Source organism: Trachurus trachurus, assembly GCF_905171665.1.
Source record: "Trachurus trachurus genome assembly, chromosome: 8".
In the NCBI taxonomy this organism is placed as follows: Eukaryota; Metazoa; Chordata; class Actinopteri; order Carangiformes; family Carangidae; genus Trachurus; species Trachurus trachurus.
In genome coordinates, this window is record NC_139905.1 from 5878090 (window position 1) to 5893334 (window position 15245).

A 15245-nucleotide genomic window follows, 5' to 3' on the forward strand; every position below is an offset into this window, starting at 1 on the left:
AGACTCAATTTCCTAACTCAAATATTGATATGCAATCAGATTCTCTCTCTCACATACACACAATCGAGTTAATAGACGATCAATACATCTTTGTAAATTAATTTGCAATTAATTTTGCATTTTCATTCATACATAAAAAACAGATAGATAGATAGAAAGATCACAAAGGTGGGGGTCAGGTGTTAAACAGCAGCTACTGTATGGAGGTGGTAAATACAAGTTCACTATCTGCTTCATTTGCCGATTAATTTAATTATTCCAGCTTCACTCACTTTATAACGTTAAACCACAAGATGGAGCCAGACTACACACATAGCTCCAATAAACTACACATCAGTCTCTATACTGTGATACATACAGAGAGAGAGAGAGACGGGTACTAATGGAAAAAGGCATTTTATTGCAACAGAAAACATAAAACAATCCAGTGATGTGTGTGTAAAATAAATAACATAGCTGGCTTCAGCTGAAGATCTGAGAGAAGAAACAAATAGCTGCACAGATTCAAACAAACTGCAACGGTTTGTGTCGCTGACGCATAATCGAGCAGGGAGACGATGTTCGATGTTTGATGTTTCAGAGGCGGCAGATCCCGCTAACTTCATGTGGATAATTCATTATCATCATCATCATCATCATCATCATCATCATCACGTCACCTATGTCTGTTGTAGCATCCAAAGAGCTGCAGGTGCTGTTTTTGTTTTGGTTGAATAATGAACGAACAAATGAAAGAATGAACAGATGAACGAACAGGCCAAAGGAGCACGGACGATACTGATACTGAAAGAAAGACAACGAGGAAACAGTTGAAGGGAAAGAAGTCGATGCGGTGAAGGAGGAGGAAGAGGAAGAGGAGGAGGAGGAGGGGGGGGGGACGGGGACGGGGACGACAGAGGAGCTGCAGGATGATGGATGGATGGAGAGATTCACAGACAGTACGGAGGAGTGATGGATGGGAGAAGAGTGGAGCAGATAAGGCGAAGGAGGAGGAGGAGAAGTAGATGGATCCTTTCAGGTTGGAGACGACGAGTACAAAAATCCGGAAAACGACGACGACGAAGACGACGGACGGTCACGTTGGCTTCTCTTGGTGGACGGATGAAGAGGAAGAGGAAGAGGAGGAGGAGGAGGGAGCGGGGTTGCGTTCAGGTGTTCTGGGCGTGGTCAATGCAGCATCACCAGGCAGGGGGCTGAGAGGGGGCAGGGGGTTGAGGGGGGGGTTAGGGTTAGCGGAGCACCTAGCTGGGGGAGAGCGCGGGGCTGGGCTCGGCGCTGATGTTCACCAGACACTCGCTGGACTTGAGGCTGGCCAGAGACTTGGAGCTGGGCAAGGAGGCCAGAGAGCCACACAGACCCAACATGGAGGGAGTGGTGTCCTTTCCTGCACACGGATAACACACACACACACACACACACACACAGACACACACACACACACACACACACACACAATAAACATGAGCGATGCGATGGTGCATAGCTCAAACTGCCCACAGGCATCAAGCCGGCCTTTGTATGAGCATGTAGTACATGTGCAGGGGAGGATGGCTGCCACTGAAAGGCCTTTATACTGCAGGGAGGAGGAGCACACACACATATCACTGCTGTGGGATCAGGACAGACCAACAAACAACAAAGTGTAGCTCAATAACAAACTGATTCAACCAAACATCAATGTCTGTCTTGCCATAATCCCTATAGTCATAGCAGTAGGTTCGTTACCTTTAATTGTCGGTGCAAGCTGTTTTTAGAACGGCGGAGCAGAGCCGTGAGCTGCTCAGAGCTACGCTACAAAGGCTAATGGGATTTCTTGGTTTCTCTCCTCAAACTCATCAAATACACAATCCAACAACTCCAAAACGCTCTGGTGGACAAGTTGGTAACAACGTTACCAGTCAGAGTTGTTTTAGAGGTAAATTCATGCAAAACCGCTGATGTGCGTTCCCATCGAGGGCAGTTTTTCAGCAAGCAGTCTCTGAATTTGCCTCTAAAACAACTGCGTTCTGTTATTATCTCATAGCGTAGTGAATGTGCAGGTCACAACTTGTCCACCAGAGCGTTGTGGAGTTGTTGGATTGTGTATTTGATGAGCTTGATGAGGGAAACCAAGAAATCCCATGAGCCTCCGTAGCGTAGCTCTGAGCAGCTCACGGCTCTGCTCCGCCGTTCTAAAAGTAGCTTGCACTGACAATTATGGCAATGGGCCAATTTGCCAAAATGTTGAACTATCCCTTTAAGAAGCAACCCAACCTGCTGAGGTCCAGGCGGCGTCTCCGTTCTGCCGCCCCTCGGTCCTCTGGGAGTCGGAGTTCAGACTGACTTCAGCTGACAGTTGCTCCAAACTGTGGAAACTCCTCCTGCACAGACACAAGTGTCATCACATCACAGCACAACATAAATACTGAGTGTGAGCTCCTCTGGTTCAGCTTTATTATCGCAGAGAAGCTACAGACGCTGTTTGAGTTCACCTGCGGAACAGTTTGACATCGCCCTGGTTGTTAGTGATGGTGGACCACTGGTTGACCAGCGGGATGGAGAGATCTTTAACCAGATGGGAGGAATCACAGGGCATGAGCGCAGAGCTGAGAGAACAGAGAAACAAGAAACAAGGGGTTGTTTAGTTTACAGAGTGTATTCACTGAGTTTTGTCTTTTTTTTTTTTTTTTACAAAACAAAAATAAAAAACTCAACTTTGTTCTACGCACATCAGCATTCATAGTAAATATATGGTGAAGAAAAACAAATAAAGATATCAAGGAAGTATTTATTTTGTCTCTCTTACTCAGATATACTCACACAGGTTTAGCTACAGCTCAAACCCTAAAAAACTGAACAAAGCTTTATTCACTCCGGTTTGTCACAGCAGCATAAAAGAGAAACAGGGCATTTGAGTACTAAATATACATATCATAATCTATATAAAATTGTACAAAAAATAAAATGCATAATATACGACGGAATATTAGGGCCACATTGACAAATAAAAAAAATCACAAATACGACTTTATTCTCGTAATGTTATGACTTTTTTCTCGTAGGAAATGTATGACTTTATTCTCGTAAATTCATGACTTTATTCTCCAAGTCTGTGTTTTTTGTTTTTTTTCCTCAATGTGGCCCTAATACTCTGTTGTGATAATACACAAAAATACTAAAATACTATGCTCTCTGCTTGCTGGATAGAATAACAGATTAAAAAGTGCTTATTGGAAGTTACTGCAGTTTTAAAGTGCAAGGGAATAAAAGTGCTACATCTGACGAGGACTTACAACACCACATTACACATTCTTAACATCAATTAAATGAAACTGGAGATTTGTGTGTGTGTGTTGGTCTGATGAAACAACAAGCGTTTCACCATCTGGCGTGTGTTTTGAAATCAGATAGGTCGAGAGTGAAAAATGTGCATTACATCATGCAAACTGCATCTGCATTAAATCTTTATTCTCTTTTCTTGTATAGAGGAAAATGTAGACCAGTGAAATTTTTTTTAAAATGAAAACATGATTATTATTTTAAAACTCCTCATTAACCCTTTACTTACACATGTGTTATCTAACATGTGTATGTGAGGACATGTAGATATAATCCAGACAGGCTGCAGTGATGATGTTGGAGCAGGTGGTTGTAGTTCGGATGTTTAATTAGGTGAGTGTGATGCAGTGTGTGTGTGTGTGTGTGTGTGTGTGTGTGTGCTCTCACAGTTGGGCCTGCAGCTCCAGGACGACGGCCTCCAGCTCCTTCTTCTCCTGCTGGCCCTGCACCGTCAGCTCCTCCACCTTGGCCCTCAGACGCTTGTTCTCCGTCTCCACGTTCTTCAGCTGCGACTCCCGCAGGCGCACCAGCTCCTCCAGGTAACCCTGGTAACACCACACACACACAGAGGAGATGTTGAGTTGTGTGTTTCAACAGCAGGAATCTGGTTTTAAAAGCGTGGTTTTAAAGGTTTGTGCGTCACCTTCTGGGCGTAGACGATCTTGAACCTCTGCTCCATCTTGCGACACTTGTTGCTCCAGCTCTCCTCGTCCGTCACCAGGGGGATGTAGGGATGCTCGGGGACGCTCTCCTCGCTGTTGCTGCTGTCAACGCTGCGCCGGTCCTCCTCGTCGCTCAGGTAGTCGTAACTGCACAACAGAGAGGGGGAGGAGACTTACACACTGCTGCACCTGCGCACACACACACACACGTACAGACACACAAAGGTGACATGAAGGAATGAGATCAGTCTCACCTCTGAGTGAACTTCAGGTAAGGCGTGTAGTCGATCACAGCTGGAGATTTCCCGTCCAGAGTCTCTCCCTTCAGGCAAAAACTGCACAGACACAGACACACAATCCATCAGTAAATATCTGTGAATTAAATAAACATTAATCTTAAACCTAAATTATTTTTTAACTTTGTCAAAGTATGAAGTATTTGAATAACTGTCCATTCCTATTTCCTTCTGTTATGTAATATGTTTTATACCTGAATGTTTGTGACGTGCGACTACAGATGAAAAGAAATGCTAAATCATGTACAATGCATCTCCTCACATTTTGAGACTAATGTTATTTTGTACATTGTCCCTGATACAAATAAACTTATTAAACTAAACTAAATTATTAAAATGCAGCAGAGAAGCCAAATATAGAAAAATGTTTATTCTGCTGATGTGCACATGAAGAGGATAAACGGCCACTTTTTACACTGCACATGTCTCATTCATGCTGCCACTGTCATAAGTGATGTAGAAATACATTAAACATGAGAGAGTGCACATACTACATCTCTTACCACCGTGCATTATTGATGAATACGTACTAACTACCAGCAGATTTATTAAATGTAGGAGCTGAGAGCTCAGACCAGGTCACAGACAGGAAGTTTCTGGGTTCTGGTCTGTTCTTACTGCGTCTGCTGATGATAATATCCAGCTCTTTGAAACCACATGAGAAAAATGTAAGTGTCCATTTTAAATGAACGTTCAGATCCCATTAAGACATGTACGACTGACGACTGTGTTCAGCTCAATGCTCAGAAGATAATAACTTTAATATCCAGTTGTTGAGTGGCTTAGAAATGTAGGTGTCATGGCCAAACATGCTTTTTATTTATTTTATTGTGTTATTTCTTGAAGTTTTGTTTCATTTTTCATGATGTTAAGCCCTTGTGAGTTCTTTATCTGTGAAAACTGCTATAAAAATACATTTTCCTCACTAATTTGAATATATTTTTGATTTCATTTCAGAAATGAGATTTTTTTTTTTTTTTAATTTTAGCATGATCTGTACTTCCAATATAGAAAATAGTAAATTTCAAACTCTTTCCCAGTTCCTTAATATTAGGCCAAAAAACAATGTGACAGTCATAGAAGGTAATAAATAAAATATAGTACAAATATAATCCAGTGGATGATGGATGCACTCATATACTGAACCATCCAGTACATCTGCAGTGTGATTCACTGTCTTCACCTGAAGTCGATGGCGCTCAGTCCAATCAGCATGCCGGTCAGAACCGTGGCCTCCTCCCTCAGCATGATGGCTCCGTCGTCGTAGAACCTCCTGTCAGGTGAACAGGTGGTTACGATAGTCTGTGAGAAGTAAATCTACCTGCAGAGGCTTTTAGAGCCTGGCTGATGTTCTCAACATCTGTATAAGAAGAGGTTGTGTCCTAAACTCTGGTTTTTTTAAATACACTTATTCGGATGAGCACACACTCACAATGATGTACAGTATGTGATTAAAATATACAAAGTGAAATTTGCGGGTTGTCTCTTTAACTGGTGACTCTGACCTGGTCGTTCTCGTGTCCCTCAGAGCCGTGGACACATATTCAGACAGACGCTTCTCCATCAGCGCCACTCGAATCCACGCCCGGCCCTACGGCACAACGTGGAGACGTGAGTAGGAACAGAGGGGGCACACACACACACACACACACAAAACACACTCGTGCATGCAGATCTCCTTGCCTTGGCTCGTGATGTGCTGATGTTCTCTATGTTTTCGATGCTGGCGATGCAGTTGTTCTGCACCTTGCAGCACGCCAGCCGGATGTACTCCCAGAAGCTGCGCTGTCCATCTGAGCTGAACCAGCTGCCTGAACCTGCTCCAAGATTTAAACACAGCAGTGAATCATCTGAGCTCCGACAGCGGCCCACACTGTCGGCCGCCACGGCAACATCACAGCTGAGCTGACTGTATCATCACACCTGAGTTTGGCTTTTTGTGTCTATGGGTATTTCCTGCAGTGATGTGTGTAGTTCTGCTCTGTTTCCATTTTATACATAAAAATAAAAACATTTTGCTTTTTAATTTCCAAAGTGATTTGTCCATCTCCCCTGAGCTGAGTGTTACCTGCAGTGTTACCTTTGAAGCGGTGGCTGAGGATGTGCTCTAAAATGGCGGCAAAGTTAATAAATTCCTCGGATGAGTCATCTATGGGCTCTGCTGTGTACTTTTCTAGGAGAGTCTTTACAGAGAACCTGAAATAGAAGCAAACACAGAGAGAAAGAGAGAGAGGAATTAGAAAATCAAAAAAAAAAAAAAACAGTGCAGTGAAGTGCAGTGAAAACACACAACACAAAAAAAGAAGCTACTTCAGAGAAGTGAAGAGTTTGAACTTTGGGCTGGTTCCCTGGGCACAAGCCTCTTAGAAGCGGCCGTGTACTGTAACCACGCAGACAAACGTGCTACTGTATCTGAACCCTGAAACAACAGCGGGGAGGAGGGTTTTTTCTCTTTTTTTTGGAGCCGCGCCATCTTATCATACTGAGGTCACCCCAATTGTCTTGTGTACTGCACAATGTTCCCTTCAGTGCTTTGGCAGTGTTATCATGAAAACAATACAATTACTGCCCTGTCTTCTCAGCCTTTGTGCATGCTGCGCTTCCAGGTCCTCTTGGGTCTCGTCCCTCTGGGGCACCGGCCAGCATCAAAGAATGATCAAATAACCCCCCCCTACCCCACCCCCCTCCCTTCCCCCCCTTCTCATCTATACATGGTGGTCTGATCTATTTAGGGCTGCTGCTGCCGCTTTGGCTTTTTTGACCTCACACACGCTGGCCCGGCCGCCGCGCCAACAGGGAAAGAGGCTACTACGCAGCGTGCAGCTTGCATGTTAGGAGCCGTGATCCGGGCACGGGCTCAGGCTGACCGCCTCTGCTTCCATGGGCAACACTAGCATCACCGAGGGCAAGACGGCCCTGGCAGTGGGAAGCACCTCCATAGCTAGGGGGAAAACCACCGTCTCCATGGGCAAGTCCTCCATCTTCAGGGGAGTGACCACCACCTCCATGGGAGACTCTACCATTCAGAGGCAAAAGACGACCGTGGCTCTGGGACGGGCCAGTTTTACCCGGGGAACCACCACCACCTCCTTCCGCAAAGCCTTGACGTCCAAGCGCAGGAACACCTAGATGGAACGGACGCCTGGAGCCAGGGCTAAGACACCCAAAGAATCTAAGCAGCCCAAAACAGACTCTAACAATGAGTGGAAAACCACACTCTCCACAAGCAAGACCTCCTTCACCAAAGGCAGGGTTTCGATCCTGAGGACCAAGACCGCCTTCTCCTGGGGTAAATCCGCCATCTCCTGGAGCAGAACCACCGTGACTTTGGGCAACGCCAGCGTAGCGGCGGGCACCACATCCGTCACACGGGGGGAGACCACGAGCTCCCTCACCACTCTGACATTCACTCATGGGACCAAGTCCGTGTCTGTGGTCAAAACCACCCTCACCAGGGGCAAAGAGACGCACAGCAACGTCTACTGGGATTTTCACACATGAATCCTCCGCACACTTAAAAAAAAAAAACAAACCCACGGATGTGTCTGTCCGGTCGGTTGTAGCAGGTCAGTAGTGTAAATAGTGAATAATAAAACAAAGAGCTGCTATGTTTTGTGATCACTGTGTTTGTATCACCTGTACACGTGAGCTGCCCGGCCGACGGCTCTGTAATCAACAGCCGTGTGATGCAAATGTGTCGGCGATGAGACGATGGGTTTATGTCGACGTCAACGTGGCAGGGAGGGAAGGCATGTGTGATGTATGTGGAGACACAAAGAGAGAGTGTGTGTCTGTGTGTGTGTGTGTGCTTTAAATCAGCAGTATTCTCCTGTATGCTGTGTGCATGTGTAGTCGTCACCAACATGTCTACATCTCTGGTGTATTTGCGGATGCTGCAATAACGTTTCTGCTACATATTCAACAGCAAACTCAGTTTTGAAGTAGAAAACTGTACAAGCTGACTGATGTAACGGTGCTTATAAAAGTAACATGTCTAAACACTGCTTGGCTTGATTGTTTTGTACAAAGAGCTGATTATTTTATGGGATATTCAATCATCTAAATGACACAAAATGGGGAAATAATAAAGACTGGGTTGCTGTAATGAGTTTTAAACAGTGCAACAGAGACTGTAATGGATAATAAACCCAGAGCAGGGGACCACACCTAGAGCTCAAACGGAGGGACGACACAATTAGAGGATGGGAGCAAAATCAAAGCCTAAAACACATCAGGGAACATGAAGACATTCATCCGTTCTCTTATCAAATCTGACAGCATGCAGCTCAGTTTACATATGGTCTATACGGCCGTGCACACAGGGAATGTCTTACAATCAGAGGCTATAGGGAACAATGGCTCAGAAGAAAGTGATGTCACCGCAGATTGTCCCCCTTTTTCAACAATGTGTCCTTCAACCGTCCGGTGTCGTCGTCGTGGCGGCGGGACAATCGCTCCACTGTCCCCAGCCTCCCCGGATAGGCTGTGGCCACCTACGGCTGCCTCTGTCCATTCACGGGGACACATGGGCGGTATGTGGCCTTCCAGAGCCCACGTCGACAGGCTCAACGAGGGCATTATGCGCCACGGGGGTCGCGCTATCCACGCGTAGCATTCTGGTCTGCTCCGGATCGCTGGCTGATGTTACTATTACCCCTGAGGTCCCGCCGAGCAGGGTGACGCCGCATGAGCAGTGTGAGATGCGTTGTGTCGAGTGAGCCCGGCCGAACCCCACCGTCGATTCTGGGTCAGGAAGACGAAGACGAGCTTCTCCTCAATGGGCAACACCAGCTTCTCCGAGGGGAAGACGGCCCTAACCCTGGGCAACACCAGCATCAAGAGGGGGAAGACCAAACTCGCCCTGGGGAACTCGTCCATCAGCCGGGGCAAGAGCACCACGTCTCTGGGCTCCTCCACCATCACCAGCGGGAAGACCAAGATCTCCCTGGGCGCCGCCTCCTTCAGCAGAGGCACCACCAGCACGTCTTTTCGGAAAGCCCTCTTCCCCAAGCGCAAGACGCTCTAGATGAGAGCGCAGCCGGTCGCCGGGCGGGGGGGAGAAGAAGGAGAAGAAAACAACAGCACCATCGCAGAGAACTGATCCGATTGAGAGCGAAAACTGGATTAAATTTACGTTTGGAGCTTTGACTTGTTGTGGCCAATGCCGGATTTTATCGAGGACACAGGTCAGTGGCGTTTTTTTTGATAAATGTTTTCTGCAGCAGCCTGCACAGCAGAGCTCTGTGGGGTTCAAATGCACTGGAAAGGTGACGGCAGTTTGTTAAGAGAGCATGAATACTGTGAGTTGGTGCAGGAAATTTAAGCTTTGCATTGCTCTGACTTGGACTTTGTGTTGGGGAATCCCTTCAGGGAAAAATATGACTTCTCTGTGTAAGAGTTAAGACGAGGAGTTCAACTGGTATTAAATCAGATTTCCTGTTTGTGCAACTTCCTGTGACAGAATATTAGATGTAATGCAGTAACTCCTCATTACATGGAGAGCTGGGCCTGTTGGGAACCCGATGGGAAACCATGGGATGATCCAGGACTGATGGCTCAGCTTCATTTTGTTGATGTGACGATGATGTGGCATCAAAAATCGGCCCCGATAAAGTGACAGCGTTAACTCAGAGGGAACATGACAGCAGATGCTTGTAAATGAACTGAAGAGCTTTGATGTGGAGGGTGGGGTGGAGGTGGGTGGATGGTGGTGGGGGGGGGGGGGGTCACTGGCGTGCCTTAAATGCAAATGGATGGAGTGGAATAGCAACATGCTCTTGGTACGATTTGACACTGAAAAACAACTGCAGGACTTCTGACAAGCTTCTTTTGTGCCTCCTCTCACTCGGCCTGGACGGCGGCCAAGCCCACTCTCTTTTTAAATGCCCGTCTTGTTCTCCTCTCTCACCGCTCTACTGTACTTACACAAGTAGTGTTTGATCTGCAGCAGCACCACTCATCTACCTGCCTAACCCTCACGCTAACTCTCAGCTTTTAACCGTTATCCTCCCTCCCTCCTTCATAAATGTCTCCCTGACTCCTTCTCCTTTCTGTTTCTCCCTCTCTCTCTCTCTCTCTCTCTCTCTCTCTCTCCCTCTTTCTCTCTTCAGTCCTGGCATAACCAGCAGGATCAGATGACACAGGCGGACTCCTCACTGGCCGCAGCATTGTGTAACACCAGCCAGTGCTGTGTTTGTCGTCCTGGACTGTTTGGGGGGAGAAGTTCTGTCCTGTCCTGTCCTGTCCTGGATCGGCACATATACAGCCCCAGAGAACGAATGTCTTGTGCTCCTGTTAATATTATTAAATTAAGATTGATCATTTGGGCCACATCCAAATCCAAAAAGACCTAAAAAAAAAGGAAAAAAAGAAAAAGAAAAAGGAAACTGCAACTACTACAGCAGGGTGTGTCTCTCTCTCACCCACCCCCTCTGTGCAGCAGGCGTCCAGGCAAAGTGTTTCATGGTCAGAGGAGGTGTCGGTGGATCGGGGTGAAAGAGGGAGTTGGTCTGAGCAGCAGTGAGAGGGTGAATCAGGTGTTAGAGAACGACAGAGGGGGGGTTTAAAAACAAAACAAAACAAAAAAAGAGAGAATAACTTGGTGTGACGGTGAGAGAGCAGGCGGAGTCTTTGGGCCGGGGTCTTGGTTTTAGTGAAACTTCTGCTGTAACTTCACATACTTGACAAAAAAAAAAAAAAGTAAAAAAGTAGATCATCTGGAAATCTGGAGAAAAAAAAACGAAAAAGAAAGTGAAAAAGATTTGTTGACATTTCCTTTTACAAAAATGGAAGGGGTCGAGGTGGAACAGAGTGATGCAACTATTTCTCAGAGGAAAAAAAACTAAACAATAGAGCTGCCCACTTGCAGAGGCATGTCCAGCTGATGATGTGAATATGTATTTGTGTTTTCACGAGAGTACAGAGCGTTACATTCTCGCCACACCCTCCTTCCCCCACCTAACCCCCCTCTGCCCCCCCCCTCAGTCCTCTTGTTTACAGGAAGCAGCATCTCACCAACACCTCACTCATCTTATCTTATGTTTTCTTAGGTCCACCGTGTCCACAACATCAACATGCTCCTCCGGTCACGGATGACAGCAGCGTGACAGCTCTTAGCCAGACCGAGGCAACACAACACAGCAGTACATTTGCAGAACATTACGAGGCCTGTAAACTGCCGACTGCTGATCTCCACCATTTTGTTCAGCTCAGCTCAGATAAACAAAGTTAACCCAGAGTAACAAGAAAATTCCCCTTGTTCGACTGCAGGAAAGGGCTCTTGAGATAAAAAAACCTGTTGCTAGTGGCAACAGCACAGAGATACAGGCGATGGCGATGACACACTGCTGTCGCCGTGGACCTGATAAATATCAGCAGGCCTCTGGAGAGCCATTAAAACTAAATTCCTTTGGATATTTTGGACATTTGAACTATTTCTTTCAGCCGACACACGCCTCTGCAGGGTGATACGATTTTGGGCCATGATGAATCATTTGGGTAAAATTTAAACTCGTCCTATAAGTTGCAAGGTTTCCTAGTCATTATTATTTGTAATCATGAGTGGTGAATTTGGTTTATTTCCAGAGTGTGTTACTGTAAAGCCTCTGAGTCCCTGACACAGGAACTGTTCCCTGTGGTGGTGCAAACATTTGATCAGGTTTTCCTTTATTATCCATACTTGTCCATTGCTGTACATAATGTAATGTGTCTCTAATTAAAGTTGTTTCATTCTGTTCAGTACGACACTGTGGCACTGAAACGCCGGACGCAAGTTTCTGTGCCTGACACTGGCCCACTGTGACGCCAGGTCAAGTTGAAATACACATTTAAAAAAAAAAAAGGACTGTGATGACGACAGTGCTGAGGAACATCAGACAACAACATGTGAACTTCTTGGCCCTTTAGAATAAAAAAAGAAAAACAGAAACAGTGTCCCACAAATACGATATAACTTCATCAAATGAACTGTTTGGGAATTGAAAATGTTAATCTGTGTGTGTGCTGATTGTATGTTAAACGTGTACGAAGGAAGAAGAAGAGGTCAGGTTTTATACATATACACACGTGTATTAGGGGAAAAAATAAATAAACGCTTAGCTCTGTGTACTAATGTTGCACTAACGTCAGCTTAGCTACCGTCGCCAGGCAGCGGTCCGCGGCGCTGTGCCTCAGTCAGCACCACGGCGCCGGGATCCTGTATCCTGACGCCCCAGCCAGAGGGTCACTGCTGATTCAGGATCTCCCTCCTGTTTGACTGTAAGATCACAACAACCCACGACTACTTGAATCACCTCTGACCAGAGCGACATCAAGAACAACAACGTAAAAGGAGGAAGACGAGGAGGACGAGCCCTCGAAGTTGAACCTAATCATTGTCATGTTGTTCATTAGGAACTGGAAAGAAAACTGTGTAGTATAAGCGTTACTGATGGAAAAAGCTGTTTGAGATTTAGTTCCGTCTTGTCCTGTGTGTTTGTCATTAAAACGCTTAAATGATTAAATCGGCCTTAGCGCAGTCAGGCCAGACTGAAAACAACAGTGTTGCTGTGCCCTCACTAATCTCTATATGTGTCGTGAGTCCACCGTGAGAAGAACTTTTCTTTCTTTGCATGTATGCTCTGTGTGAAGTTGTGTTGTTTTCTGTATATGTCACTAAAACCGCAGAAAGGACCTTGGTCAGAAAGGTACTGGAATAAAAACGCTTGATTGTGTGTTGATGAGTTTTTTTCCCATTTCTTTGTCTTTTTGAGAAAAGAAAAGAGAGCTAATGTTGCATGATGTCACTTTTATAGAGCTCCTGCTCACCGTGCCTGTCTCTGCACAATCATTTATGACTCTAGTCAATTTGCAATTCAAGTCCATACTAATGTTATAATAAATTTTTACAAGAGAACCATAAAACTATCAAAACTCTCACAGTAAAGCTGTGATTATTCTGCAGATATCTGCATATAAAAATACTGCAAAGCAGATTAGGTCAGTATAAATTGAACTTATCATATAGAGAAGAAATGATGAGTCGACTGACAGAAAATGAATCAATGATTATGGTATCTGAAATATTGCTTTAGTCATTTTTTAAAGCAAAAATGGAAAACAACTATCCAGCTTCTCATGTTTCATATTTTTGCAAAGGTTTCAGTATTGGAGCATTAGCCTATCACTTCTATCAGTGTTGTAATGTATACACAACACTGAGACACAGACGCTGAGTAACTGTAGTAATCCTGCTGATGCCAAAGGAAAATCCTAAAAAACACACAGCTCCTCTGTATCACTGTAACAATGTCAGATTATCGATGCAAGACAATAATGTATGCACATTTGTATACATTTTGCCACAATAACAAAAAGTCACTGACTTTCCCAGAGGCTCTTTAGAGTCACAAGACGCATGAAGAACGCTATGGTTACTCCATGGTGGACTGATTTCATATTCATCATGCAATATTCAAGAAATAATATATCAAATAAATAAATAATACCAGTCATCAGTCATGTTGACTAAGGCTTTTACTGCTGATACTTGGCCAAAACTACTTTCATTTTAGTAACTCATGAGCCACAAAAGGTCGGCATCATCTGTACTGTACTGAATGTAAAAGCAGCCTCACTCCTTAGCCTGTAATATCTAAAAACTGTTTCCAGGACAGGTCAAAGATGTTTTTATATAAAACTGGAGCGTGCTGTGAAGTTGAAAACCTCTCATCACCAGAGTTCAGAGTGGTCTGAGCTCTGACCGTTAAACTGGTGGGTGGTGATCTCTCTGATGCACAGGAAATCTCCATCCATAACCTGTACAAGACAGTGACTTATGGGAGCCATATAAAGACTGCACACATCACCGTCCATCAGCACTCAGTGCACCGTGAGGACCACTGATGGGGGGAGGAGTCCTTGCACTGTTCCCAGTGTCCTTGTCCCATACAACCACTGAACCTGACTGAGATGGTGAAGCAAACCTCCTGTTTACTGTTGTGTTTTCTCCCCAGCTCTGTCACACCATTAATATTATCATCCCTTTAGTTTCATTCTTTTATACTCTAAGAGAACGCACAGGAATCAAGCAGGTGGCCTGGCTTGTTAAAAAACAAACAACGAAAAAAAAAAAAAACACAGCAGACTTGCACTTTCCTATAAACAGATGTTAGAGGGATATGAAATGAATGTGATAACAAACGTCACAGCAAAGAAAATGCAAATAATGACATGAAACACTCACATTAAAGGGATGAAAAATAAATGTTTTCTCATCTACACAGCCGGGTGTGATCTGGCAGGGGTATCTCAACGCACCTGCCACCTCTTCATCCTTTAAATCTTCATTTTTATGTGGTATTTTCCATGCATTTTTGTTGCTAGTCAATACAGGAGTGACATACATCCTCCATTGTGGTGATGAGATTATAACTGAGAGGTGAGCAGAATGTATTTGCAGATAAATACAGCATGTCGGTGGTGTCGTGATGTGATGTGATGTGATGTATACCTGCAAACCGTGATGAGGTTTTTTCGCTCCACGCCGACGCTCCGGGCAGACGCCTTTTTCGATGACAAACCCATAGCCATTGCTGTCTGAATGCAGCCCGACTCCATCCAGCGGCGGCCCCGGGGCCTCTTCGGGATCCGTGCCCAGGCCAGGACCCCTCCCTCGGTGGGCCCTGTGTCCTCCAAACACCCGCTGTCCTCTGCGGGGAGCCACGGATGCTGCCTCTGCTGCTGGAGGAGAAGGACAGGATGCAAACGATCAGGGCAGGGGCAAGTTAGACACGGTTAAACCAACAACTTCCGGTAGGGAACCTTCAAAATAAAATACCAGCTGATTAGACAACGCGCATCGATGGGTAAAGAGACTTTTATTTTCATATTCTATTTCCGGTTTCATTCAGCACACGTCATTCGCTTGGCACAGCTGAGAGGCCAAAATAAATGGCTTATTACAACTTTCAAGCTAATATTATCAGAAAAC

The 15245-nt window shown here is 45.3% G+C and overlaps 2 protein-coding genes across 3 annotated transcripts; one reads left to right on the plus strand and one right to left on the minus strand.

Moving 5' to 3' along the window:
- Positions 1 to 1241: 1241 nt before the first annotated feature.
- Positions 1242 to 14872, minus strand: rundc3aa (RUN domain containing 3Aa; the record flags this gene model as incomplete). The annotated part of the gene is made up of 11 exons (XM_083977873.1): positions 1242 to 1384; positions 2254 to 2360; positions 2472 to 2585; positions 3706 to 3863; positions 3962 to 4127; positions 4235 to 4315; positions 5460 to 5549; positions 5782 to 5867; positions 5960 to 6093; positions 6357 to 6472; positions 14766 to 14872. The coding sequence occupies 11 exons, from the start codon at positions 14870 to 14872 to the stop codon at positions 1242 to 1244; spliced, it is 1302 nt and encodes a 433-aa protein (XP_083833999.1).
- Positions 9037 to 12340, plus strand: zwi (zwilling). Of its 2 annotated transcripts, none has more exons than XM_083977874.1 (2): positions 9037 to 9462; positions 11326 to 12340. In XM_083977874.1, exon 1 carries the CDS (start codon positions 9054 to 9056, stop codon positions 9300 to 9302), a length of 249 nt encoding a protein of 82 aa, XP_083834000.1. In that variant the 5' UTR covers positions 9037 to 9053; the 3' UTR covers positions 9303 to 9462; positions 11326 to 12340. The 2 variants fall into 2 exon arrangements, with proteins under 2 accessions (XP_083834000.1, XP_083834001.1); XM_083977875.1 differs by lacking the exon at positions 11326 to 12340 and adding an exon at positions 10387 to 11125.
- Positions 14873 to 15245: the final 373 nt, after the last annotated feature.

Excerpts from the sequence above, each read along its gene's own strand:
- zwi (XM_083977874.1), top strand. The coding sequence starts at position 9,054 with ATGGGCAACACCAGCTTCTCCGAGGGGAAGACGGCCCTAACCCTGGGC.